This window comes from Misgurnus anguillicaudatus, chromosome 4 (genome assembly GCF_027580225.2).
Source record: "Misgurnus anguillicaudatus chromosome 4, ASM2758022v2, whole genome shotgun sequence".
In the NCBI taxonomy this organism is placed as follows: Eukaryota; Metazoa; Chordata; class Actinopteri; order Cypriniformes; family Cobitidae; genus Misgurnus; species Misgurnus anguillicaudatus.
This window is the reverse complement of record NC_073340.2, coordinates 37,586,689-37,608,439: the sequence shown is the minus strand read 5'-3', so window position 1 is coordinate 37,608,439 and position 21,751 is coordinate 37,586,689. Positions and strand designations below refer to the sequence as shown.

Below are 21,751 nucleotides of genomic sequence, written 5' to 3'. Positions count from 1 at the left end.
GAACAATTTAACAGATTATTAACATGCATTCTTTGGCACCTTTAAAATACACAGATCATTTCATCAAGATGTACATTTACACTCAGATTAAAGTTGTGTTAGAGATTCAGCAGATATCATCAGGTGTTCAACATTGAGGGTCATTGTGTGTAAAGGTCACACAGACTTTATATCACACTCCATTCAGAGCGAAAAGGTCACATTCAAAGACACAATATCACTTCAAAGTCCAAAACTCACACATACAAACACACACATGTGTGCACACACACACATAGATAACATTCAGTCCAGCACATCATGATATCATTGAGAATAAAGCAGAATTATTAGTCAGGAAAAGAAGAGAGAGAGAGAGAGAGAGAGAGAGAGAGAGAGAGAGAGAGAGACTCTGCAGTGCTGCATTGGTATGCATGTGAATATAAATGTGTCTGTAATGCTGCTGGATCATAAACTCTCTGTACAGATTACAGAACCGCTGTTAGTCCTGTTGTCTGCTGCTCACTGTGGATGGACTCATCATAATACAGATGGAGTTTACCCAGAATGCAATGCTTTTGCACAAACGCCACCCCGCTGCTGAAAGAGGCAGATGGACCCGATATCATCACTCTCTTACACGCGCACGCATACTCACACATTCACACACACAGACACACACACATACTCACATACACACTCACACACTCACACACACACAAACACACACAATTATCAGCAACCTGCCTAGATTTAAGTTCAAATCCACTTCCCACATTACTAACAACAAATATGTTTTCAACTAAATGTCAATGAATTCTCATTAATTTGCCATTACTTATCAACTAACTCTTATTAAACTATTAGCAGACTGTTAGGGTTAAATGTTTGTTGAGGGATCATCAGAATAAAGTGTTAGTAGATATTAAGCAGACAGCCTACTAATGCTCTAATGACAGACAGACAAAGCTGTTACAAAGTTACTTATAGTTAATAAAATGTTTAAAGGATACAGGCCTGAGATCAGTGTCAGACAGATTCACACTGCACCCAGAAAGCAATTTCGGTTAAAACAAGGCAACATTTGGGCTGTCAGTGAAAGTCTAGACATCTAAGCCCATGAATAGATGATGTGTAGACCTTTAGAAGATGAAAGCAAACACTGCAAAAATGGCATGTTACATATTCAAGGTTATTTAGCATAGAAGTTGGTAACTCATAGCCGGACTAGTTAGTTAGCCGTCATTTTATTGTCTCGGTTATTGCTTGCTGGGCAGATGCTGCATGAGGTTCAGTGTGTGAAAGAACTCTTAGTTAATGAACTAAAGTCACACCGTCTTACATTTACATCTGTGCTGTAAAAACTCACAACAGAGGCTCGGTTATCAAATTCAATACAAACGTCTGAAAAGATTTAAACTTATATAAACTTAGATAATACTATGACATGTGCAGAAGGTAAGCTGTTATAAGACAATAAACTCATGCTCAGTGTGTGTGAATGTTTCATGTGTTTGATCATGTATAGTGTGGACGAGGATTGTGTATAGATGAGAATGCTTTTCAGTTTAAAACGCTGTTTCAAAGCCAAACTGCTAGCGTTGGTAAACGGGATCGGTCCCTGGATTTTTCAGACTTCACCGATCTGTTCTGGTTTGCACCACTTAAAAACTAGATACCGCTGAACAGAAGTTTATTCCCATCTTTAGACTCTATACAGATGGTGAGGAATCTACCTGTCAAACTCACGCATTCAATACGGACAAATAATGTCATACTGCATTCAAATCATAGTAGGGGGTTCCTGTAAGGGGCATTCCTGAGAGAGAGAGAGAGAGAGAGACAGAGAGACAGAGAGAAAAAGAGAGAGAGAGAGAGAGAGAGAGAGAGCTGCTGTGCTCTCACAACAGCAATACATCACAGTAACACCAAAGCGAAATCTCTCTCTCTCTCTCTCTCTCTCTCTCTCTCTCTCTCTCTCTCTCTCTCTCTCTCTTAATTACATAGTAAATCAGACTGAGTCTGCAGTGTGACTCTATTAAAGAAACCCAGCTCAGCTTGCACACCCAACCAGCCAAACAACACACAAATAGCACAACATACACACACTTAAAGTAGAAATCCTCTAAATCAAAATGGCTCTGAGATTTCTTTTATATCCATCAGATGTTATTCTTCACACCGAAGAAAACCCAAACAATGAAACGAAACATTCATGTCGTGTTTCTCTAAATCAATGCTTTGAGCTGATAGTTAACATAACAACAATGAATCTCTATCATTCTCTTACACATCTAAACACACAGAAAAACCTAAACACATCAAATGTCTGTTTATATTTTATAATGATCAAAATATCTGAGGTACTAATATGAACTCTTTAGGTCCAAAGCTGTATTTTATTAAAGGGTCAGTGACAGCTGGGATAAATATTTTGACCATTTTATCTGACAGTGTAAGAAAGGTCAGTTTATATTGAAGCGTAAATAAAATGAACATTTTCTTAATCATTCATTTAGCTAATTAGCAGATCTGTCCCCAAAACAAACGACACCACCCCTCATACACCTGGACACTGATACTGTATACATATGAATGCTTAATAGCACAGAATTACTGTAGTACTTGTCCAAAAAGCATGGTATTAACATGATATACTGTAAATGTCCAGGCAAACCTTTTGATACCTACCTACCCATGAGTACGTACAAAATCTCTGTTATCTACAACAACACAGGCTGAAATAATCAATAATATGTTAATTAGCTGATTTACATATTGGCTAATTCGATCACTGTTTTATGGCTGTAAGGATGTGTTTACAAGATTTCTTCCAAATAAATAGAAAATGACATTATTGATGTTAAACATTATTTACATACATACGCATGAGTTTAGTGTCTGTTATTGGCAAACATCCCATCAGAATGTTCAGAGTCAATGTGGCCGCAGACATTAAAGTCATCTGTTAGTGACACGTCTGCTTGTTTTCAGGTCACACAGAAAAGAGAGAGAGAGAGAGAGACACCTGCACACTCATCTCTCTTTCCTCTCGATTACGTAACAGAAAATCTTATCAAGTATTAATATTGGAGAGCGAGAGAGAGAGAAAATCACAAGGCTGTTTGACTGACAGTTTCAGAATCTCTCTCCCAGTTTACACTGCAAGATTTTTGGCATCCTAGCATTGATTTAAAGCTTATAAAATACATGCAACTAAATTTCACCCTAAAATAAGAAAATACAAGTTGCATAAAGAAATGAAATCTTATTTGTTGAGTCCAGTAAGATGTATTAATATTGTGACCGTTTCATGATAATTAAATCAATATGCATTGACCTTTGCATATAACACAATAATTAAATTAGATAATACACTAAATGCAGTAAAACAAATACTGCACAATAAATTTATTCATTTTTCACATTACAGTGTTAAGAATGAAAATGATTTATGCATAACAACACTCCAGACTTTGAGAGGTTAATTGTCATGAAAATGAGATTCCACATATCTCTATTAAAAGTCTTCCTATATGATGAATAATATGATGTACAATTAATAGCAGTGTGTCATGTCACATTAAATCATGGAATCAACTACACATTTATACTGTAATGTAACACGGTATCCATATCATCTGAGAAGGTATGACTTATTTAACGCACAATAACACCTTAAGAAAAAAGACACATACGAGTCTCATTGAACTGTTGAGGGGACCACAAATCAATGTCATTTTAAACATGTGCTGCTTGCTAATGATTTTCTCTTGAAGTGTTTATAGAAAGCTTCACTGCCACACATTTCTCTCTATTCATCGGGGGGATTCAGTTTTTATGCTGATAGCAGAACAATCAACAGATCAATTCCAGTCAGAATCCAAGCAAAAGGTTTGAACTAAAGCTTCATACACAACTATAGATACTGCACAACATCTGCACTTATGAATGTAAAGAAGCCACAGGCAATATGACCTCACATCAGTATTATTTTTGATCAGAAGCAATCCTATATCTGTGGTTGCAATCCTACATAAAACCGCACACTTAATGTGACAAAAGATTTCATGAAAGATCAACAAGACGCAACCGTTTACTCCATCATCTTTAATCGATACAAACAAAAATCAAACGTTTTTATCACTGGCCGTATTGTGAGAATATGTTTGCCTTTAAAATTCAGTGTATTTACTGTCATCTGTAGCGTATGCGTTTCTAATGGCCTGTAGATGCTGCACTACATGCTGTTTTGCATTGCATTACTGTCTGGCTGCTGAAGAATGTTCCAATAGTATTTTTATTATTTCAATAATGTGCAGATCTATTTCAGCCATATTTATGTAGAATTACATCACAGTAAACAGACGGATTGCTGATGCGGTCTGTCTGTCTGTAGTGGAGCTTCATATTCACTTTCATAAGAATCCAATCGAGACCCAAACCTGAACGTGTTCATCATACACCTGACATAATAGCGCAACATTACAGAGTCATGCAGTGCTCATCTCTCTCTCTGACACCCACATTCAACAGTTTCACGGCAGTGCAGAGGATGCAGGATGCCGGTGACTGGCCGCAGCATCAGGACCACTGCAGTGCCGCACGCGCGCACACACACTTACACGCGCCCGCCCGCCCGCGCGCGCACACACAGACAGACACATATACACACACACAGGAGCGCGTGTACTCACGGTCCGTAAGAATTGGATCTCATCTTCGGCTTCTCCGCCGTCCGTCATGGTTCGGCGCGGGTTCGGAGAGTCTGGCCGGACAGATGAAGCTCTGATGCTGGAGCGGGGGTAACGGGTGTATCCTGTCGCCAGCTGATTGGTCGGCTGACATACACAGAGGGCGGAGTTGACGAGCAGAAGAGCGCGTGGCGTCATGACGCCCTCTAGTGGATCAAAGCTGATGCTGCTGGACCGGTAATGGAGATTATATTAGCGGAGGGTCAAGTGACAAATGTTTTGTGACATTTTAGCGCTGGACATTTATTCTATAGATATAAAAAAAAACAAGTTTAAGTAAACAGAGGCGTTATGCCCATTCAAACTAAAGGGGGGGAGTATGACCGCGGGAAGTAAGGGTGCTGAGGCTGAGGGTGCTGCATATAGATATCACGTGATTATATGTTTGAGTCTTTAAGGACAGTAATATCATGTAATATAAGATTTACTTTAATGTCTTCTGGTGCACTCACTTCTGTGAGCTGTGCACATTGTGTCCTCTTAAAAGTAGACAAAGTTGAAGACACTGCATGGGCTCAGTCCAATAAATTGCATCCCTAAAAATGAGGTACTAGAGATGAAAATATTTTGAGGTTTCTTATGGTGTATGAAGAGGCTAAAGCGTTGAAGGGCAGATGAGATTATCTTAACTTAAACTTAAAACTTATATCTTAAAACATGACTTTCTTACTTAGTATTTGTGTCTTGTTTTCAGTACAAATATAAAAAAAAATCTTAAATCAATATGTATTTTCTTGATAAGTAAAATGACATAAGAAAATAAGTTTAGTTTTTAGACAAAAACAATTTAAGTGAATTTGTGCTTAAAGGGGACATTTCACAAGACTTTTAAGATGTCAAATAAATCTTTGGAGTCCCCAGAGTGCATATATGAAGTTTTAGCTCAAAATACCCCACAGATCATTTATTATAAGATGTTAAAAATTTCACTTTGTAGTTGTGAGGAAAAATGTGCCGTTTTTGGAAATGAGTTGATCTCTGCACTAAATGTCAGTGATGTGGTTGGATAGTGCAGATTAAGGGGCGGTATTATTATAATAAGATCCCCTTCTGACATCACAATTGAGCCAAATTTCAAAGAGTTATTTTTTCACATGCTTGCAGAGAATGGTTTACCAAAACTAAGTTACTGGGTTGATCTTTTTCACATTTTCTAGGTTGATAGAAGCACTGGGGACCCAGTTATAGCACTTAAACATTATGTCCCATTTAAAACAAGCTAAAAAAACTGCCAATGTGGTAAGACACAAATCTTAAAACTTTTTTTCTTAAACACTCAATTCAAGAAAAATTGTCTTATCCCATTAGCAGATTTTCCCCTTGATTTTAACACAAACATTTTACTTAAATTGTATATTTTTGTCTAAAAACTAGATTATTTATTTTCATCTTGCTCATCAAGAAAATACATTTTGATTTATGAATTTTTAGATATCTGTACTAAAAACAAGACAAAAATACTAAGTAAGAATTTTTTGCAGTTTATGAGCTCTTCTAACTTTTCATAGACAATATGACTTTTATACTGCATAAATTATATCCCCTTCCCCAAACCCCATTTAACCTCAAAGAAAACTTAATTAATTAATTAATAAAGTGACCATTTAGTATGTTTTTAGCTATTTGGTTTACAGGGACACATGATGACTTTATGTTGTTGAACACTTGTCATTTTACACAATAAATGTAAATCAAACATACGCACAGGTTTGTTTCACTATATTAGTGAGGACATCTCAAAGACTTCTTATAAATGATATTTATCCGATTTCAGTCCATTTTACCATTCAGAACAACCTAACATCTTCTGCAAGATTTTTTTTACTATGGGTTACTTAAAGTAATTGACCCTCAGAAATATAGTCAAACCTGTACAATGATAAAGATGAAGAAGAGGTTAAAGAATCCAGTACGTGTCCATCAGTGTCTGATCATCTCAGGATGAAGATTAATAAATGTGATTCACATCTAGACCTTAATTCCCACACCGTCATTTCTGTGATGTCAAATAACCACAAACACCATCACCATGTACTGTAACATCAATCTTACTGTATGATATCAAATCTCCTACATGTAAACAGATGAATAACAGATAATAAAACAGTTTTCATGTAATAATACTGACGACTCATCTTAACAGACAGTAAAACAGCACACAATCAGTTTCTTTAAAATATTATTTTATCCACAGCTAAAAGAAACTATTAAAACTGTGCGTAAGAGTCTGAAATGAATATTAAAGCTTATTTTTGCCATGATGTGGACCTCACAAACTTTGTCATACAAACAGAAAGATCGACTGCTGATTGTGATCTTATTGTAAAATTATTTCTGATTCTTTAAAAGTAACAACAATTAAATGTGCAAGACTTACAGAATTAAAATAATACTGAAACTTACAAATGACATAAGCCTGTAAAAGATATAATCACATTTGGTTTTCCCTTAAATAATTAACTTGATCTAAAATCCATTTTAAAATGTGCTTATTACTGTAATGATTTTAACAGGCATGTCTGTAGTGTAAAGGTAATGTGGATTGTTTGGACCCTTTGAGCCAAATATCCCAAATCTGAACCAAACCATCAAAACAACACAAGAAGTCCATAATGAGTCACATTTCTCTAAAGTCTCATCTGAATGTTAAACTGAGAGACTTTAGAGAAACGCTAAACAGATTTAACAGGTTTTGAGTCGCAGTGATTTAATCGGCATCATAACCCAGGATCGGACCCAACCACTTCTCCACCTCTGACACGTCCATCTGTTTCCTGCGTGCGTAGTCCTCCACCTGTCAATCAGAAAGACATCAAACTGAGCTTAAACACCTGAAGTATACACACGTGATGTTCACAGGAATTAATGCAAACTCAATCAATCCAATGACAGACGTCTCTTATAGATCATGCGTTCTGCGTCCGCTGTGTAAATCATGTCAAACGTGAGACTCGTACCTGTTCTTTAGTAATTTTGCCCACAGCGAAATAAGATGATCTGGGGTTGGAGAAATACAGGCCTGACACAGCAGCAGCAGGAGTCATAGCCAGAGACTCGGTCAAACCAATTCCTGAAACAACAACACAATTCCTGCTGTACACAATTCATTCACTACAAAATACACAACACAGCAGTTACTGTATGATGAGACGTGAGCTATTAGCACACACAGTTTGTAATCTGAGGTTATATGTCGGGATTAGGGCTGCAAACATTTATTTTCATAATCGATTAATTGGCTAATTGAATAAAAACGTAAAAGATTTTTGACTTATTATAGCTAAATAAGGCACTAAAAGAGGGTATTCACATGTAGAAGTGTACTTTTAAAAGTGTAAAATCCACACATTACTACAGAGATTTAATGTTTTTAATATTTTAAGCTTTAAATAAAAAAAACTTTGTGTCGCTTTTAAATAGTAAAACATCTTTAAATGTCAAAACATAAACAAACAAAATGAATTGAGTCTTCAGGGATGTGCTAGTGAGAAAATTTTGCCAGAGAATAATAAACTTATTTTAATCTTTAACGTTAGACCTTGATGAGAATTAACATTATTCATTATTAACAACATAAATACTTGTTAGAGTAATAAAAACCTGAATTTAAAACAGAGTCTTAGTTTGTGGTTCATAACAACATTTCAACAAATAGTAACTTTTATTTATATTAAAGGAATATTGTAAAAAATATATACTAAAAATGGAATCTTTATTAACCAGCATTCTTTTGTGCTTTTGCTTCTAACATTGTCCTGTCAAGGTTCCAGATCCACATAACAAAACCAGCCCAATGGCCATTTAAAATTAGTCCAGAAGCATCCCAATGCGCATTCATAACCCAAATACCAACAACTAACGAACCAAATCTCTAACTCGCCGGAAAACATCAACCTGCAGAAACAGTTTAAAAGAAGCCCAATTCAGAACTCTGTCGAAAGGCTGAGGACCTGGCAACCCTGATAAACGAGCAGCTTGCGTTATGTAAAATAACAGGACTTTAGATAGGAGCACACAACTCACATTGTATAGTATGAAGCAGACACATATCTGTGCTGTCTGATGGTGGTGCAGGAGCATGTGACGTCACAGACCGACTAATCGATAATCAAATACATTGACAACAAATACCGTTATTGATTATTTGTTGCAGCCGTAGTCAGGATTTACATCTACTGACCCATTAAACACACAGATCTCTCTATATTATCAGCTCACACCTGTTTTCTCCTGTATGTCTGCGAGTTTCCACACGGTTAGTTTCTCCGTGTGATCCGGTTGGCTGGGGTAACCTGCAGCCGGACGAATGCCCTCGTACTGGAGTCTGTGCAGGTCAGCAGTGGGCAGATCTTCCTCAACGCTATAACCCCACAGATCCCTGCGCACGCGAACGTGCAGCTCCTCTGCAAACGCCTGCGGCAAATACACAATACACACACACATGTTTGTCTTCTGTTAGCTCTTAAACACAGACAGGGACTGCGCGTCTTCTCATCTCACCTCTGCCAATCGGTCAGCCAAAGCTTTGACCATGATGCTGCTGTAATCGTCTCCCTGCCGCTCGAACGTTTGACTGAGCTCTTCTGCTCCGAACACGGCCACGGCGAACAGACCAACGTAATCCTGCACACCGCTGCCCTGAGGAGCGACAAAATCTGACAGACACAGATACGGCTCTGAGCTCGCCGAGTCCTTCTCCACCTGCAGGAAGAGATGAGTGCTTTAGTCATCTGTGATTGGTTAAAATTCCCAACCCCGGATTACAGCCCTTACCTGCTGTCTGAGGCCGTACAATGTGGCGACAGGGTGTGTGACATCATCAGAGTACAGATGGATGTCATCACCGACACTCTGTGCAGGCCAGAACCCCACCAGCCCGCGGGCCTGAAAACCCCCGCTGTCAATCAACCGGTTCAACAGCTTCAAAGCATCATCATACACACGTCGAGCTTCTTCTCCTGAACACATAATAGAGATGGTTCACACATTAATGAGGTCTTGACATCAAAATCCAACATTGATCTGACTTCAAGCCCCAATGTTTGGCAAACGTCAAGGTGAATGAAGGCTTTTTAAGACCTGCAGAAACCCTGTAGGTTGTAAACTAATTTCATAATCTCTAGGCACACGTACCCACGGTCTTGTCTTTGAATATTTTGGGGTATCCACGGTTGGGGTATTTGCCCCTCAGCTGCCACACGTCAAAGAATGGCTTCCAGTCAATGAAGTCCATCAGCTTCCGCAGGTCGTACGTTTCAAACACGCGTGTGCCCAGGAACTGTGGTCGGACTGCAGACGGTACAAACATAACCTCAATCTTTCTTCTGATTGACTTCACTATAAATTTGACTGTTTTTATAGATAAGAGTACCTGGTGTTGGTTGAGAAGACCAGTCGATATGAAGGCGTTTCTCTCTGGCCTGATTCAGAGACAAGAAGCGTCTGTCCTGGAGGAAACAGAAGAACTCACAATCATCATCACTTCTGTACAATCAGATGTTTTATAAGTTTATTAATGCAGGTCATGTGACCATCAGACCTTCAGAGAGTCATAGTGATCCTGTCTGACATCATCATACTCCTCTTTAATCTCCTCAAAGTACTCCTCCTGAAGATCTTTATCCAACAGCTGAGAGCACTGAGAGACAGGCAGACCAAAATTCATCTCAAACCATTTTAGGTGGTGTTAACATTATTTTTTGCAATGTAAACAGATTATTCAGTTTATAAGTCACATTATTATTCATTTATTTATTTATTGAACAAAAAAGGCATTTTAAAAAAATGTAACAATTCTCTATTTTACTGGCATTTCAGAAACCATCTTCATCCACACTATACACGACCATAAACACGTGAAACATGATTATTCACACACACTTGGCTTGATCTGTAGCCTTTGGGTGTGCGATATTGGCAAACATTTAAATCTAAATAATTTGATTGATTTTATTCAGTGATTTTGATGATAAACATAACCGACAATATTTTTGACAATACTTCAAAAATGTGTTTGCAAAAGTCTTCAACTGTAGCTCCCCTCATACAACATATTTATACGATAATTATTTATAAATTTCTTATTTATCTATTTATTTATATTCACAAAACGCATCAACAGAACATGAATTAAAACTAAAAGTAACAAATTATTTGAAATGAAATTTGTTTTAAAGAAGCAACCAAAACTTATGAAAATGATGTCAAACCAAAAATTATGTCTGACCCAGACCGTTTCTCCTGTCACATTGGCCTTCAATCCATTACAACACCCTATATATAACGTTAAAAATTACAGTCTGTCTGTTGTAATAAGCTGATTAAAATTGAAACAACATTCAAACACAACAATACTCAAACATAAATATAAAACAGACATGTTATCTATTATGATCCATGTTAAAAACAATCTGCTACAGCGTTTATAATAGTTGGTTGCACTAAGTTTACTATTTTGTGCAAAACCTTTGTTTAAATAAATAAGATCACTTTCACTTTGAAAATGTCACATTAAAACCAGCTGTTAGCTTACATAAGACCCCGGGGGTACATTTCACTTGCAGCACAACCCTGAGTTCTCACACTAAAAAAAAATCTGCAGCGTTTACGACCGACTCCGTTTATGAGGGTCAAAAACGCTGAAGAAGTCTAAATGAAAGGCGTAAACGTGGCAAAAGTAATGCGTTTTAAAACGTAAACACAATATAATATAATCAAAAATTTTACATATACTTAATTTGCACTACTTGTACAGAGCCCAGCTGCAAATGCTTTGCCATAACAAATGTGCAGTTTCGGTCATGCCAAAAGCAAAGGGTCTGTTCTTTCATTTGAAATATTGTGTGTTTATATATTTAAAGGAGAAAATTAAACTTTTAAAAAATTGTAAAAAACGCTGCCGCTGGCTGGCAACTTTTTAAAAACACTGGCGGGGAAATGGTTAAAAGAGAGAGAGAGGAACAGAGAGAGAGAGACAGCTGTCTTACCACTACAACACTACGGGACGCATCAAGAACATGAATAGCAGGTGCACTGTAGCGAGGAGCGATTTTTACAGCAGTGTGAGTCCTGTCAACACAAACACACACAAATATGTTACACTAAATACACAAGTGTTAACATTAACAAGCATTAGTTTCCATCGTGTGCATCAGCTGAGGGTCGTGTCGTACTTTGATGTTGTAGCTCCACCAATCAGCAGAGGAATCTTTAAACCCAGCCGCTCCATTTCCTTGGCGACATGAATCATTTCATCCAGAGAAGGAGTGATGAGACCAGACAGACCAATTATATCTACACACACATACACACAGAGAGATGAATGACACTCGTGTAAAGAGTAGAAATCAATATAAATGTGAAAAGACAAACCTGCTTTATTCTGAATGGCTTCCCGCAGGATTCTGTCACATGGAATCATGACTCCTAAATCAATGACCCTGAGGATACAAACACACACAGACAGACAGACAGCTGATGTCATCCATGATAAATGACAGCGTTTACTCTGATAAAACTCAACAAACCTGCGGCTATCAGCATCTGAACCGCCACTTACGCTGAATTTACACTGTAAGTCTTGATGCTCAAATCAAATTTGTTGCCTGATTTTTTTGACAACCTGCTAACATCATCTTTTAAATGCGACTCATATCTGATATCAACATTTACACTTTAAGGTAAACATACTGACCGGGGCGGACCAAATGATTATTCAAGATTATAGAGCTTTATTTCTGTAACAAGACATAAAACTTTAACATTACTTCACTAAGAGGAGCCGTCGTCCTCCATTATGTCATGTGATCACAGATGGTGTCCACCTCATTAGACGTCATTGACCAACATCACTTTATCAATGACGCATGACACGTCTTCACATAGGAATAACTGATCCGTCTGCTTACATTGCAGATGTGAATGCATGTATCTGATTCTTATCAGATTTATTTTTATATATAAATGAGGCCTGAAACCAATCTGAGAATCTCATAATCTATGTGCTTTTATCCTGCTTACACATTTCCAGGTTATATCCCATCTGTGCCACATAAGGGGAAAAATTGGAACACTCACCTGAAGTTATTGCATCCCAAAACAACACCAACAATGTTTTTGCCAATATCATGAACGTCTCCCTTCACTGTGGCTAACAGTATTGTGCCCTGATAAGGGTCCTGAAATAAACATACAAACAGACAACATCAGGATTTCTGCATTTATTTATTTCATACAGACAACAGAATCCCATCACACCACTACATACAGACCAATAAGATGTGTGCATTTAGGTCATGTGACGATATAAACACTTACCACATCTTCACTTGATTCACCGTTGGACCTCATCTCCTCTCTCTCTTTCTCCATGAAGGGAATCAGATAGCCAACAGCCTTCTTCATGACACGAGCTGATTTTATCACCTGAACCCACACACACATACAGATGACATCATCAAGACTTCCCACGCCAACAACCAATCAAAGCCCTTGAATAAAACTCTGTTTTCTGTGCGACAGGATAGCAGATCTCACCTGAGGTAAAAACATCTTCCCAGCTCCGAACAGATCTCCCACCATCTTCATGCCGTTCATGAGCGGACCCTCGATCACGTGCAGCGGTCGGGGATAACGTTCGGTCTGAGCTCGAGCCTCTTCTGTGTCCTCCACCACATACTTCTCTATACCCTGATAACACACACACATACAGTTTATGATTGTAATATTATCATTATTTCCAAGTTAATCTAAGAGTTACACTATGTTTTGATGTTAAAACACATTAAGAGATTGTACAAACCCGACTGACCTTAATAAGTGCATACTCCAGTCTCTCCTCCACACTCCTCTCTCTCCACTCATCTGTTTGAATCACTTTCTTCCCACCTTTAGCATTATTCTACAATAAACCACACAACTTTAGACAAGAACACCAGGAGACACACATCAATGTCACACATTAAAGTCGTCATGACAACAGCATCAGAATCAACTAGCGCTGTCACAATTATGAAATTTGGCTGACGGTTAATTGACTAATAAATTGTGACGATGATGACGATTAATTGCATGCCTTACTTGTAGGGCGATTACTTGTCTGTTTTAATTCTCATAAATTTTTTTGTTTGTTCATAAAATAATTTTCACACATTGTTGTGATTATTTAAATTAAATATTTTGCAAGGTTTTCCTGGCAGTAAATATTAATACACATAACACATATTTAAAAGCAATTATTTAATGAAAATTCTGAAAATGAAATAAACAAAATAAAGTGTCTGAAAACGAACTGAAAATTAAGAATAGTATCCTTTACTTCCCTACATTCGGAATTGCTGTTTTGGAAATGTATGTTTTACCTGTCAGTTCATACTGCTTATAAAAGTTTTGCAGCATTTCTTTAAATGCTGTTTACAGGCGCTGCAGCTCCCCCTTGTGTTTTTAAAGAGATGTGCAATCATTGCGGTGATCTGAAATCATCACGACGAGGTCAAACAATCGCGATGAGACGATTATTTAACCATTGTGACAGCCCTAGCATCAACATCAGCTGGACTGTTGAAGTGATCTGGTTGTGTTTAAAGTGGTTTTACTCCGCACCTGTGCATACAGCAGGAGTTTCTCAGTGGCGTCCGGGTCACGGTTCCAGATGAGGTTCTCGCACAGCAGCAGCAGATCTTTATCAATGTCATCATATACAGGCAGACTGCCAGCATTTACAATGCCCATGTCCATCCCGTCCTGTACGGACACACAGTGAGTCTTAATACAGCAAGAGAGATGAATGAAACATGAGACAGCATTGAACACTACAGTCAGTGATACCTTGATAGCGTGATACAGAAATACTCCATGCATCGCCTCTCTGATAGCCTCCATCCCTCTGAAGGAGAACGAGAGGTTAGAGAGACCTCCACTGACCCGAGCACCTGGCAAAGTCTCCTACACACAACACACACACACAATAACGGTAACACAATGTGTGAGGCGAGTAGGACCACGAAAAAAAACCTAGTGCTGACAAATGCTGTGTGCAAACCTTTATGATTCTGGTGGCTTTCATGAAATTGATGGCGTACATGTTGTGCTCGTCCATTCCCGTACCGATAGTCAGGATGTTGGCGTCAAATATGATGTCATTGGGATTAAAGCCCACCTTGTTGACCAGGAGGTGATACGCACGAGAACAGATCTTTACCTTCTGATCGATTTCTGTCGCCTGTGAAAATATTTTGAGACATTTCATGACAAGTGGGACTTTTGTTTTCCGGCCCCTGACGCTCATTTTGTCCTTTAGTCTGACCTAAATACTACAAATCTTTTATCTATAACCTCAAACATTATCAGAGAATCACTCTGGTCAAGAGTGAATTCAAACCATTTATTTGATTTGTTAATCTTTTTTTAATGAAATATATTTTATTAACATAAAGGCCGACACCCACCTGTCCCTCCTCATCAAACGCCATGACGACCACAGCAGCACCGTGACGACGCATCAGTTTGGCCCGCTGCAGGAAATCTTCCTCGCCCTCTTTGAGACTGATGCTGTTCACGATGCATTTCCCCTGGCAACACTTAAGCCCCGCCTCTATCACAGCAAAGTTTGATGAGTCGATACACAGGGGCACCTGGATGAAAGGTCAAAGGTCAGTGTCAATTCTTTAACTAAGCAATACTTTTTATGTCTTATAAAGGAGGGAGTCGAGTGACCTTAGCGATATCTGGTTCAGAGGCGATCAGGTTACAGAAGCGCGTCATGGCAGACGGTCCGTCCAGCATCCCATCGTCCATGTTAATGTCCAAAATCTGAGCGCCCATCTCAACCTGAGCTTTAGCGATACTCAGAGCTTCCTAACACACATATAACACACATTAAACATGATACACAACACAAATATGACAATAATATCACGTTTTACCTCATAATTTCCAGCCATGATAAGTTTAGCAAACTTGCGTGATCCAGCAACATTACAACGCTCGCCGATGTTTACAAAGTTTGTGTACGGCCCGATCCGGAAGGGCTCTAATCCTAAACACACATGAAACGCTCATTAAAAACCACATCATATTATAAACACATATATTACACATCAAGATCATGATGGACTGACCTGACAACAGCATAAACTCACTGTAGACGTCTTTAGGAGGAACTCTGGGTTGAATGTGACGCACACTTTCAGCAATGGCCCTGAAACACACATAGTTTAAACACACTGACACACAGATCTCACAATCTGACACTATAGGGACGGATGCGTTACCGGATGTGGTCAGGAGTCGTTCCACAACAGCCACCAACAATATTCACAAGACCATCAACAGCAAACTCCTGCAAAAAAACCCCACAGATATCAAGAGAAGATTGAGAGCTCAACTAGGGATGTTCATATTGACTGGTTAACTGTTCATTGACTGTAAGAATATATGAGTGATTCATATTATTACTTAAAAGAATAAAAAATGTGTGTGTCGACACGTGCCTACAGACTTTTCTATCCTCAATTTGTCCAGTAAATGCCTCAGATTATTGCCTCAGTCTCGCGTGTGTCCAGAAAGACCTTCGGCGATCGTGTCTGTCCTAGACCCTGACTATAAACATCTCTTTTTTTGCACAGAGAAAGACGACGCAAAAGCAAAACTTTTAAAATGTGTCCCGCTTGGTGAAAAAGACACAATCCTCTTTGGATATTAATCCTCTGGACTAATCGCGTGCTCTTTGATAGTGTATTTTTGCATGAACATTTGATAATGTATGAAATTAAATCCTGGTGCTGTTTGCACGTTCAAATTAAATAAAATGTTTTTATTATTTTTACCGCTTCACAGATAACCATTAACTGTAATGACAATTACAGTGACAATTTAATATTAAAATCTTGTAATGGTTAATGTTCAACTAACAAGCTGCGGTTGTCGTTCAGGAAAATGAACTGAAATGAACATCCTTTAGCTCAACAGATTCATGATGATGATGATTAAAATGACACTTTTACCTTTATATGAGAAGCTGTGACAGCAGGAGTCTCATCATAACCTCCAAATGTGTTGGGAAGTCCTAAACAGAACACACACACACACACACACACACACACACACACACACACACACACACACACACACACACACACACACACACACAGGTTATGATGGGAATGATATGAGTTTACTGCTCACTATGTGAAGTATACATTCAACACTGACTGCTATTTTTATTTATAAGCAGCCTGTAAACCAGTATGCAGTATGGAATGATGAACATTTCAAAAGGTAGCACACTACATTGTAGTCACATTGCCTCATTATGTTGAAAATTGAATTTGTTTTGTACAAAAAGTCTTAAAAGTGTTTCATGCAAATAGTGAAATAGTATTAATAGTGAGTTATTGTAGTTTTTAAACACAGCTGGTACCTGCGTTTGGGTAACAGATGACAAAAGCTCCAGTGCTCTTTCCTATCGCTTCAATGAAAGGACGCATCTCAGTCGCACCCAGAGCACAATTTAACCCAATACTGAGAGAGAGAGAGAGAGAGAGAGAGAGAGAGAGAGACAGACATACTCATTACAGAGACGATCATTAGTGACCCGTGCTGACAAAATGAGTCTGAATGCGCTCAGTCTAATTGTGAGCTAGAGGCAAAAAAAAGTATAAATGTTGATTTTGTTCAAAATTGAGGTTTTTCCAAAAATAAGCTACATTAAGCCCTTGTCTAGTGATCTCAATGCTTCATTAAACATCTTAAGCATTCTCACAGATGTGGGAGCCCTCGAGCCCGATATATACACACATACACAGAATAACAGTTTTAAAAATATCTGTTTTGAGAAGAATTCATGCAGATATAATCTGTTATAATGTTTGATTAACTGTTGAGGATCTGATGTGTAAGATTATATTAGATCATTACAGTAGATCATAGAGATGTCTGTCTCAATGTCAATCAAACAATAAAAAAAAGAAAAAAGTTGAACATAGATATTTTTCCTATAGATATTGTTTTTGACTTTGTGTGTGTTAAATCTGTTAGTTTTAACGTATGGATGCTGTGATTTCTTTTTTAAACCTTTAACTCAATTTTGTTTCAAAATTGATCAACTTCAAACAGGTGCAGCTCTGTTATTTTTGTCAGATTACAACAAATGTCAAAATATCAGTAACTCATTTTTGAAAATGTGCTCATTCCCACTCATTTTGCCAGCATGGGTCTCATTTATACTTCTATAAGTTTATAAATGTTTGAGATGTCTGGAGGTATAAATCTGTCTCACCACAGTGGTTGAGAGTGAGACACACTGATGATGAAAGCTTCACCCGTCTGTCCTGACAGCGTACGACCGCTTTTATCTACTATAGTCCCAGAGACCTGAACACAAACACATTCATACGTATAGATGATCAAATCTTAGGATTCCTGTATGTGACCACTAATAAAATGAATTAAACACTCACAAATATGGGTCGAGGTTCATACGAGCCTTCAAACAGCTGATCAATGGCAAATAAAGCCGCCTGTAAGAAACAATAAACCCTTCTTTACATTCAGAAGTTTCTGTTATATCTTAGAAAAGAGTGGATGTGAGTTTTACCTTCGCATTAGCTGTGTCAAAGATGGTCTCCACCAGAAGAATATCAACACCTCCATCCAACAAACCCCTCACCTGATCTGAGTACGACTCTACCAACTCATCAAACGCTACACAAACACACACAACATCAGCATCTCAGAAGCACATCATCTTTAATGTTTGATTATAAATCTGGATCAGGGTCTTACAGGTATTTCTGTAGTCTGGTCTTTCCACTGATGGTGAGACAGACAGTGTTTTATTGGTGGGACCGACAGCTCCTGCCACAAACCTCTTACAACCTATCAACAACAATAACATCATCATGAATAATGACATCACAAACTGCACTGAACTGATTCACGAATCACGAGCGATCAGATTCATGACCTGTTTGAGCCGTGACATCATCGGCCGCTTTCCTGGCGAGTTCAGCAGATGCTTTGTTTAACCGATACGCCTGAAACAAAAACAAACTAATAAATAAAAATATACATTTATGCATTCAGGTGACACTTTTAATAAAAGTTTATTTGTGACCTTGTCTGTAAAATCCTCATAATTTAAATGATGGGATTCGATTTCATTTCAATCTTTCATTTCCATTATATAGGATGAGTTCATGTAGACAACAGTATATTACTAAAAAATGACTTATAGATAAAAAAGACAGTCACCATGTCCTGCATCCCATAATCCCCCTGGGCGATGCTGGTGCTGCTGAAGGTGTTGGTCTCAATGATGTCAGCACCAGCCAGTAGATATTCCTACAGAGAGAGAGAGACTAACATCAGTTACATCATGTGTTTCATTGGTGTGACACCGATCATGTGACCTGATGTCCAGACGCAATACAATAAAAAACAAGTCAAATAAAACTAAATCAACAGTGCACCCACATGAAAAGAGTCATACTGACAGTTAAAATATCAATACAGTCTAGAGTAACTTAATAAAATATATCAAAATATATAATTGCACAATTTCCTGAACAGTTTTTAATATTTGTTAAATGATCAACGGCCAGATTTACTAACAGCTTGCACCAGTGCAAACCATCATTTTGTCATTTAATAACGATTTGCTAAAGACACACAGTAGATAATTAGCGCTGTAAAGGTGTGGTCAGGGTCTAGTTAATTTTGTGATTGATCTTAGTGGTTCTCAATCCTGGTCCTGGAGGCCCACTGCTCTGCACATTTTGTATGTCTCTCTTATCCGATGGACAATGAGATCTACAAATGAGCTGATGATTTGAATCAGCTGTGTTAAACAAGGGAGACACACAAAATGTGCAAAGCAGTGGGCCTCCAGGACCAGGATTAAGAAGCACTGACTGGTCTAGATCAGTGGTTTTCAAACTGGGGGCTGCGAGATGGTGCCAGGGGGGCCCTAGTTTTATGACATTTGATGAAATACATTAATTTATCGTGAATTCTGTGTAATTAAACCTAAAAAAAAATAAGGCTACTAACAAAAAGCACTACTTTTTTGTAAAATGTAATGTTTTTTTTATTAAAATGTTGAGTTTTAGAACAGTTTTTGTCACAAATTTTCTTTGTAATGCACCATACACAAGAGGGGCCGCATGCTGAGTTTAGGAACCACTGGTCTAGACCATTTCTAGGAGTTTCTCTTTCAGATGCAAAATTTATGGGATGAGATTATTTAAATGATTCATGCAACATGATTTTCTAATGTTTGCTTGTGTGAAATTGCACTCTCACTCTAATTTGCCCCATTTAGTACATCTGCCCCCAAATGTGTGCTTTATGTTTGTTTTATTAGAAAAGTTGTTTGTTTAGTGAGATGGGTCAAGATGAATTTGTCACTGTGTACAGATAGTCAGAGTTTATGTGCTGAAATAACACTCATTTTTGTTATGACTGAGCTAACAAAGTACATCTGTACAGGGTCATCGTGTTCAAGACAACTCACGCGCACATTTGCTGCTAATATATGAATATATCATGAGCGCATACGCACACACACACGCACACACACCTTGTGAATGCTGTAGATGACATCAGGCTGAGTGATGCTCAGAATGTCATTGTTGCCTTTCAGACTGTTGGGATGATCTTTGAACTCTTGACCTCTGAAATCTTCTTCCTGAAGGTTCCTCTGCTGGATCATGGTTCCCATTCCACCATCCAGAACCAGAATCCTCTGTTGTAGGAGGTTTTGGAGCTCATGATAAAGAGAGACTGATGCACCTGAACACAAACATACTCACAACACTTTCAGATCATTCACTGTCACTGATTATGTTCGGTTACATTCATACATATTCAACCATGCACCAGTTTCTATGCATGTTTTTTTTATATATTTGACAGCATGATTGTACAAACGATCTGATTTGCTTAAATAGTAAAAGCCACAGCAGTCGACAACTATAAATGGAAATACACATTGAGCAATGTGCTGACGTAACACACACACAGGTTACACAATGCACCTATCACAGGTTATGAAACAGAAAAGATTCAGATGTTTCACGCGCTGCAGAAGTCCGATTAATAAATCTTAATCAATCAATCAATCAATGCATTTCACTAACTCACTCTCACACACACACACACTTGTGCATCAGTTTTCATATAACACACATCCATCAAAACCCTTTTAATGTCATGCAGAATAATTCTAATTCAATTCGATGTTAATTTGCATAACATTTGCAATGACAGTTGATTGACAGGAGCCCTGGTGATGTCATTCTGATATTATTGACAGATATGCGTGAGTTCCGTTGTCGGTTCTGCACGACACGAGCGCAGCTGCCTGCACGTTTCGTTTGCGTTACCTGAACTCTGCTGTACGGTTGGAGGCATCCTGCTTAAAATATTCCTCACTCCGACCTACAACACCCCGAATAAAGACGTGTTTGAAGTCCAAGCCGGATCAGTTGGGTCCCTAAAACTGTCAAACTTTCCTTACGGTCATGACTGACTTCGAGTGCACGTGGAGCAGACACGCACATGCGCAGAACGAGTCACGCCACTACAGAGCCGCCAATGAGCATGCGCAGTTCGCTTTCATCAGAAACACATTTTACACACTTTTTTGTGTTTATTCTCAAAGTATAAAAGACAGAACACGTGCCTGCTGTTAAGTGGGGTTTATTTGTCACGTGGTTTACATTTCATCTGATACAACTTTAAAAAAAAATCATATTTATATTGAATCTTTCTGTCTTGTTCAGTAAACAACATCCATAAACAGGATACATTTAAATGAGAAGCCACATATAAAATTATAATTCATCATTTCTTTTCACTGTGTATCTTGAATGTAAGTTTACTTTGCATCAGATTTTTCAAAATATTAATATTCTTATGCAGTTGATCTTTTCATATAAACTGACCTTGTTTTATGTATGTGTAGATCATTTTATTTAAAAAAAATAATAATAAGACAAGGACACCTGATGAGAATATAA

General features: G+C 38.1%; 2 protein-coding genes across 11 annotated transcripts in view; both read right to left on the bottom strand.

The window, feature by feature from the left end:
* Positions 1-4,899, bottom strand: part of ryr2a (ryanodine receptor 2a (cardiac)) — a 91,814-nt gene extending 86,915 nt beyond the window's left edge. For all 10 annotated transcript variants that reach the window (XM_073867279.1, XM_073867281.1, XM_073867280.1 and 7 more), the window contains exon 1: positions 4,677-4,899. In XM_073867279.1, the coding sequence (XP_073723380.1) occupies positions 4,677-4,871 (195 nt within the window). In that variant the 5' untranslated portion in view covers positions 4,872-4,899. The remainder of the gene's footprint in view (positions 1-4,676) is intronic.
* A 2,275-nt stretch (positions 4,900-7,174) lies between these two features.
* Positions 7,175-21,317, bottom strand: mtr (5-methyltetrahydrofolate-homocysteine methyltransferase). The gene is made up of 33 exons (XM_055175736.2): positions 21,116-21,317; positions 20,311-20,522; positions 18,984-19,073; positions 18,697-18,766; positions 18,516-18,608; positions 18,328-18,434; positions 18,191-18,250; positions 18,010-18,104; positions 17,152-17,252; positions 16,736-16,797; positions 16,004-16,071; positions 15,851-15,930; positions 15,656-15,768; positions 15,447-15,587; positions 15,179-15,364; positions 14,773-14,952; positions 14,559-14,675; positions 14,334-14,474; positions 13,543-13,632; positions 13,269-13,421; positions 13,050-13,157; positions 12,810-12,910; positions 12,105-12,172; positions 11,906-12,026; positions 11,720-11,801; positions 10,273-10,371; positions 10,105-10,180; positions 9,867-10,022; positions 9,507-9,691; positions 9,234-9,434; positions 8,954-9,146; positions 7,691-7,803; positions 7,175-7,527 (listed from the first exon to the last, which is right to left on the bottom strand). The coding sequence occupies exons 1-33, from the start codon at positions 21,141-21,143 to the stop codon at positions 7,441-7,443; spliced, it is 3,777 nt and encodes a 1,258-aa protein (XP_055031711.2). The 5' UTR covers positions 21,144-21,317; the 3' UTR covers positions 7,175-7,440.
* Between the last annotated feature and the right edge of the window lie 434 nt (positions 21,318-21,751).

What these genes read in the sequence shown, in the direction of transcription:
- mtr (XM_055175736.2), bottom strand. Translation starts at nt 21,143, where the DNA reads ATGCCTCCAACCGTACAGCAGAGTTCAG. An exon ending in CGTTTGATGAGGAGGGACAG is followed by an intron (nt 14,953 to 15,178) that starts GTGGGTGTCGGC and finishes ATATTTTCACAG; the next exon opens with GCGACAGAAATCGATCAGAA. An exon ending in AGCCATTCAGAATAAAGCAG is followed by an intron (nt 12,027 to 12,104) that starts GTTTGTCTTTTC and finishes ATGTGTGTGTAG; the next exon opens with ATATAATTGGTCTGTCTGGT.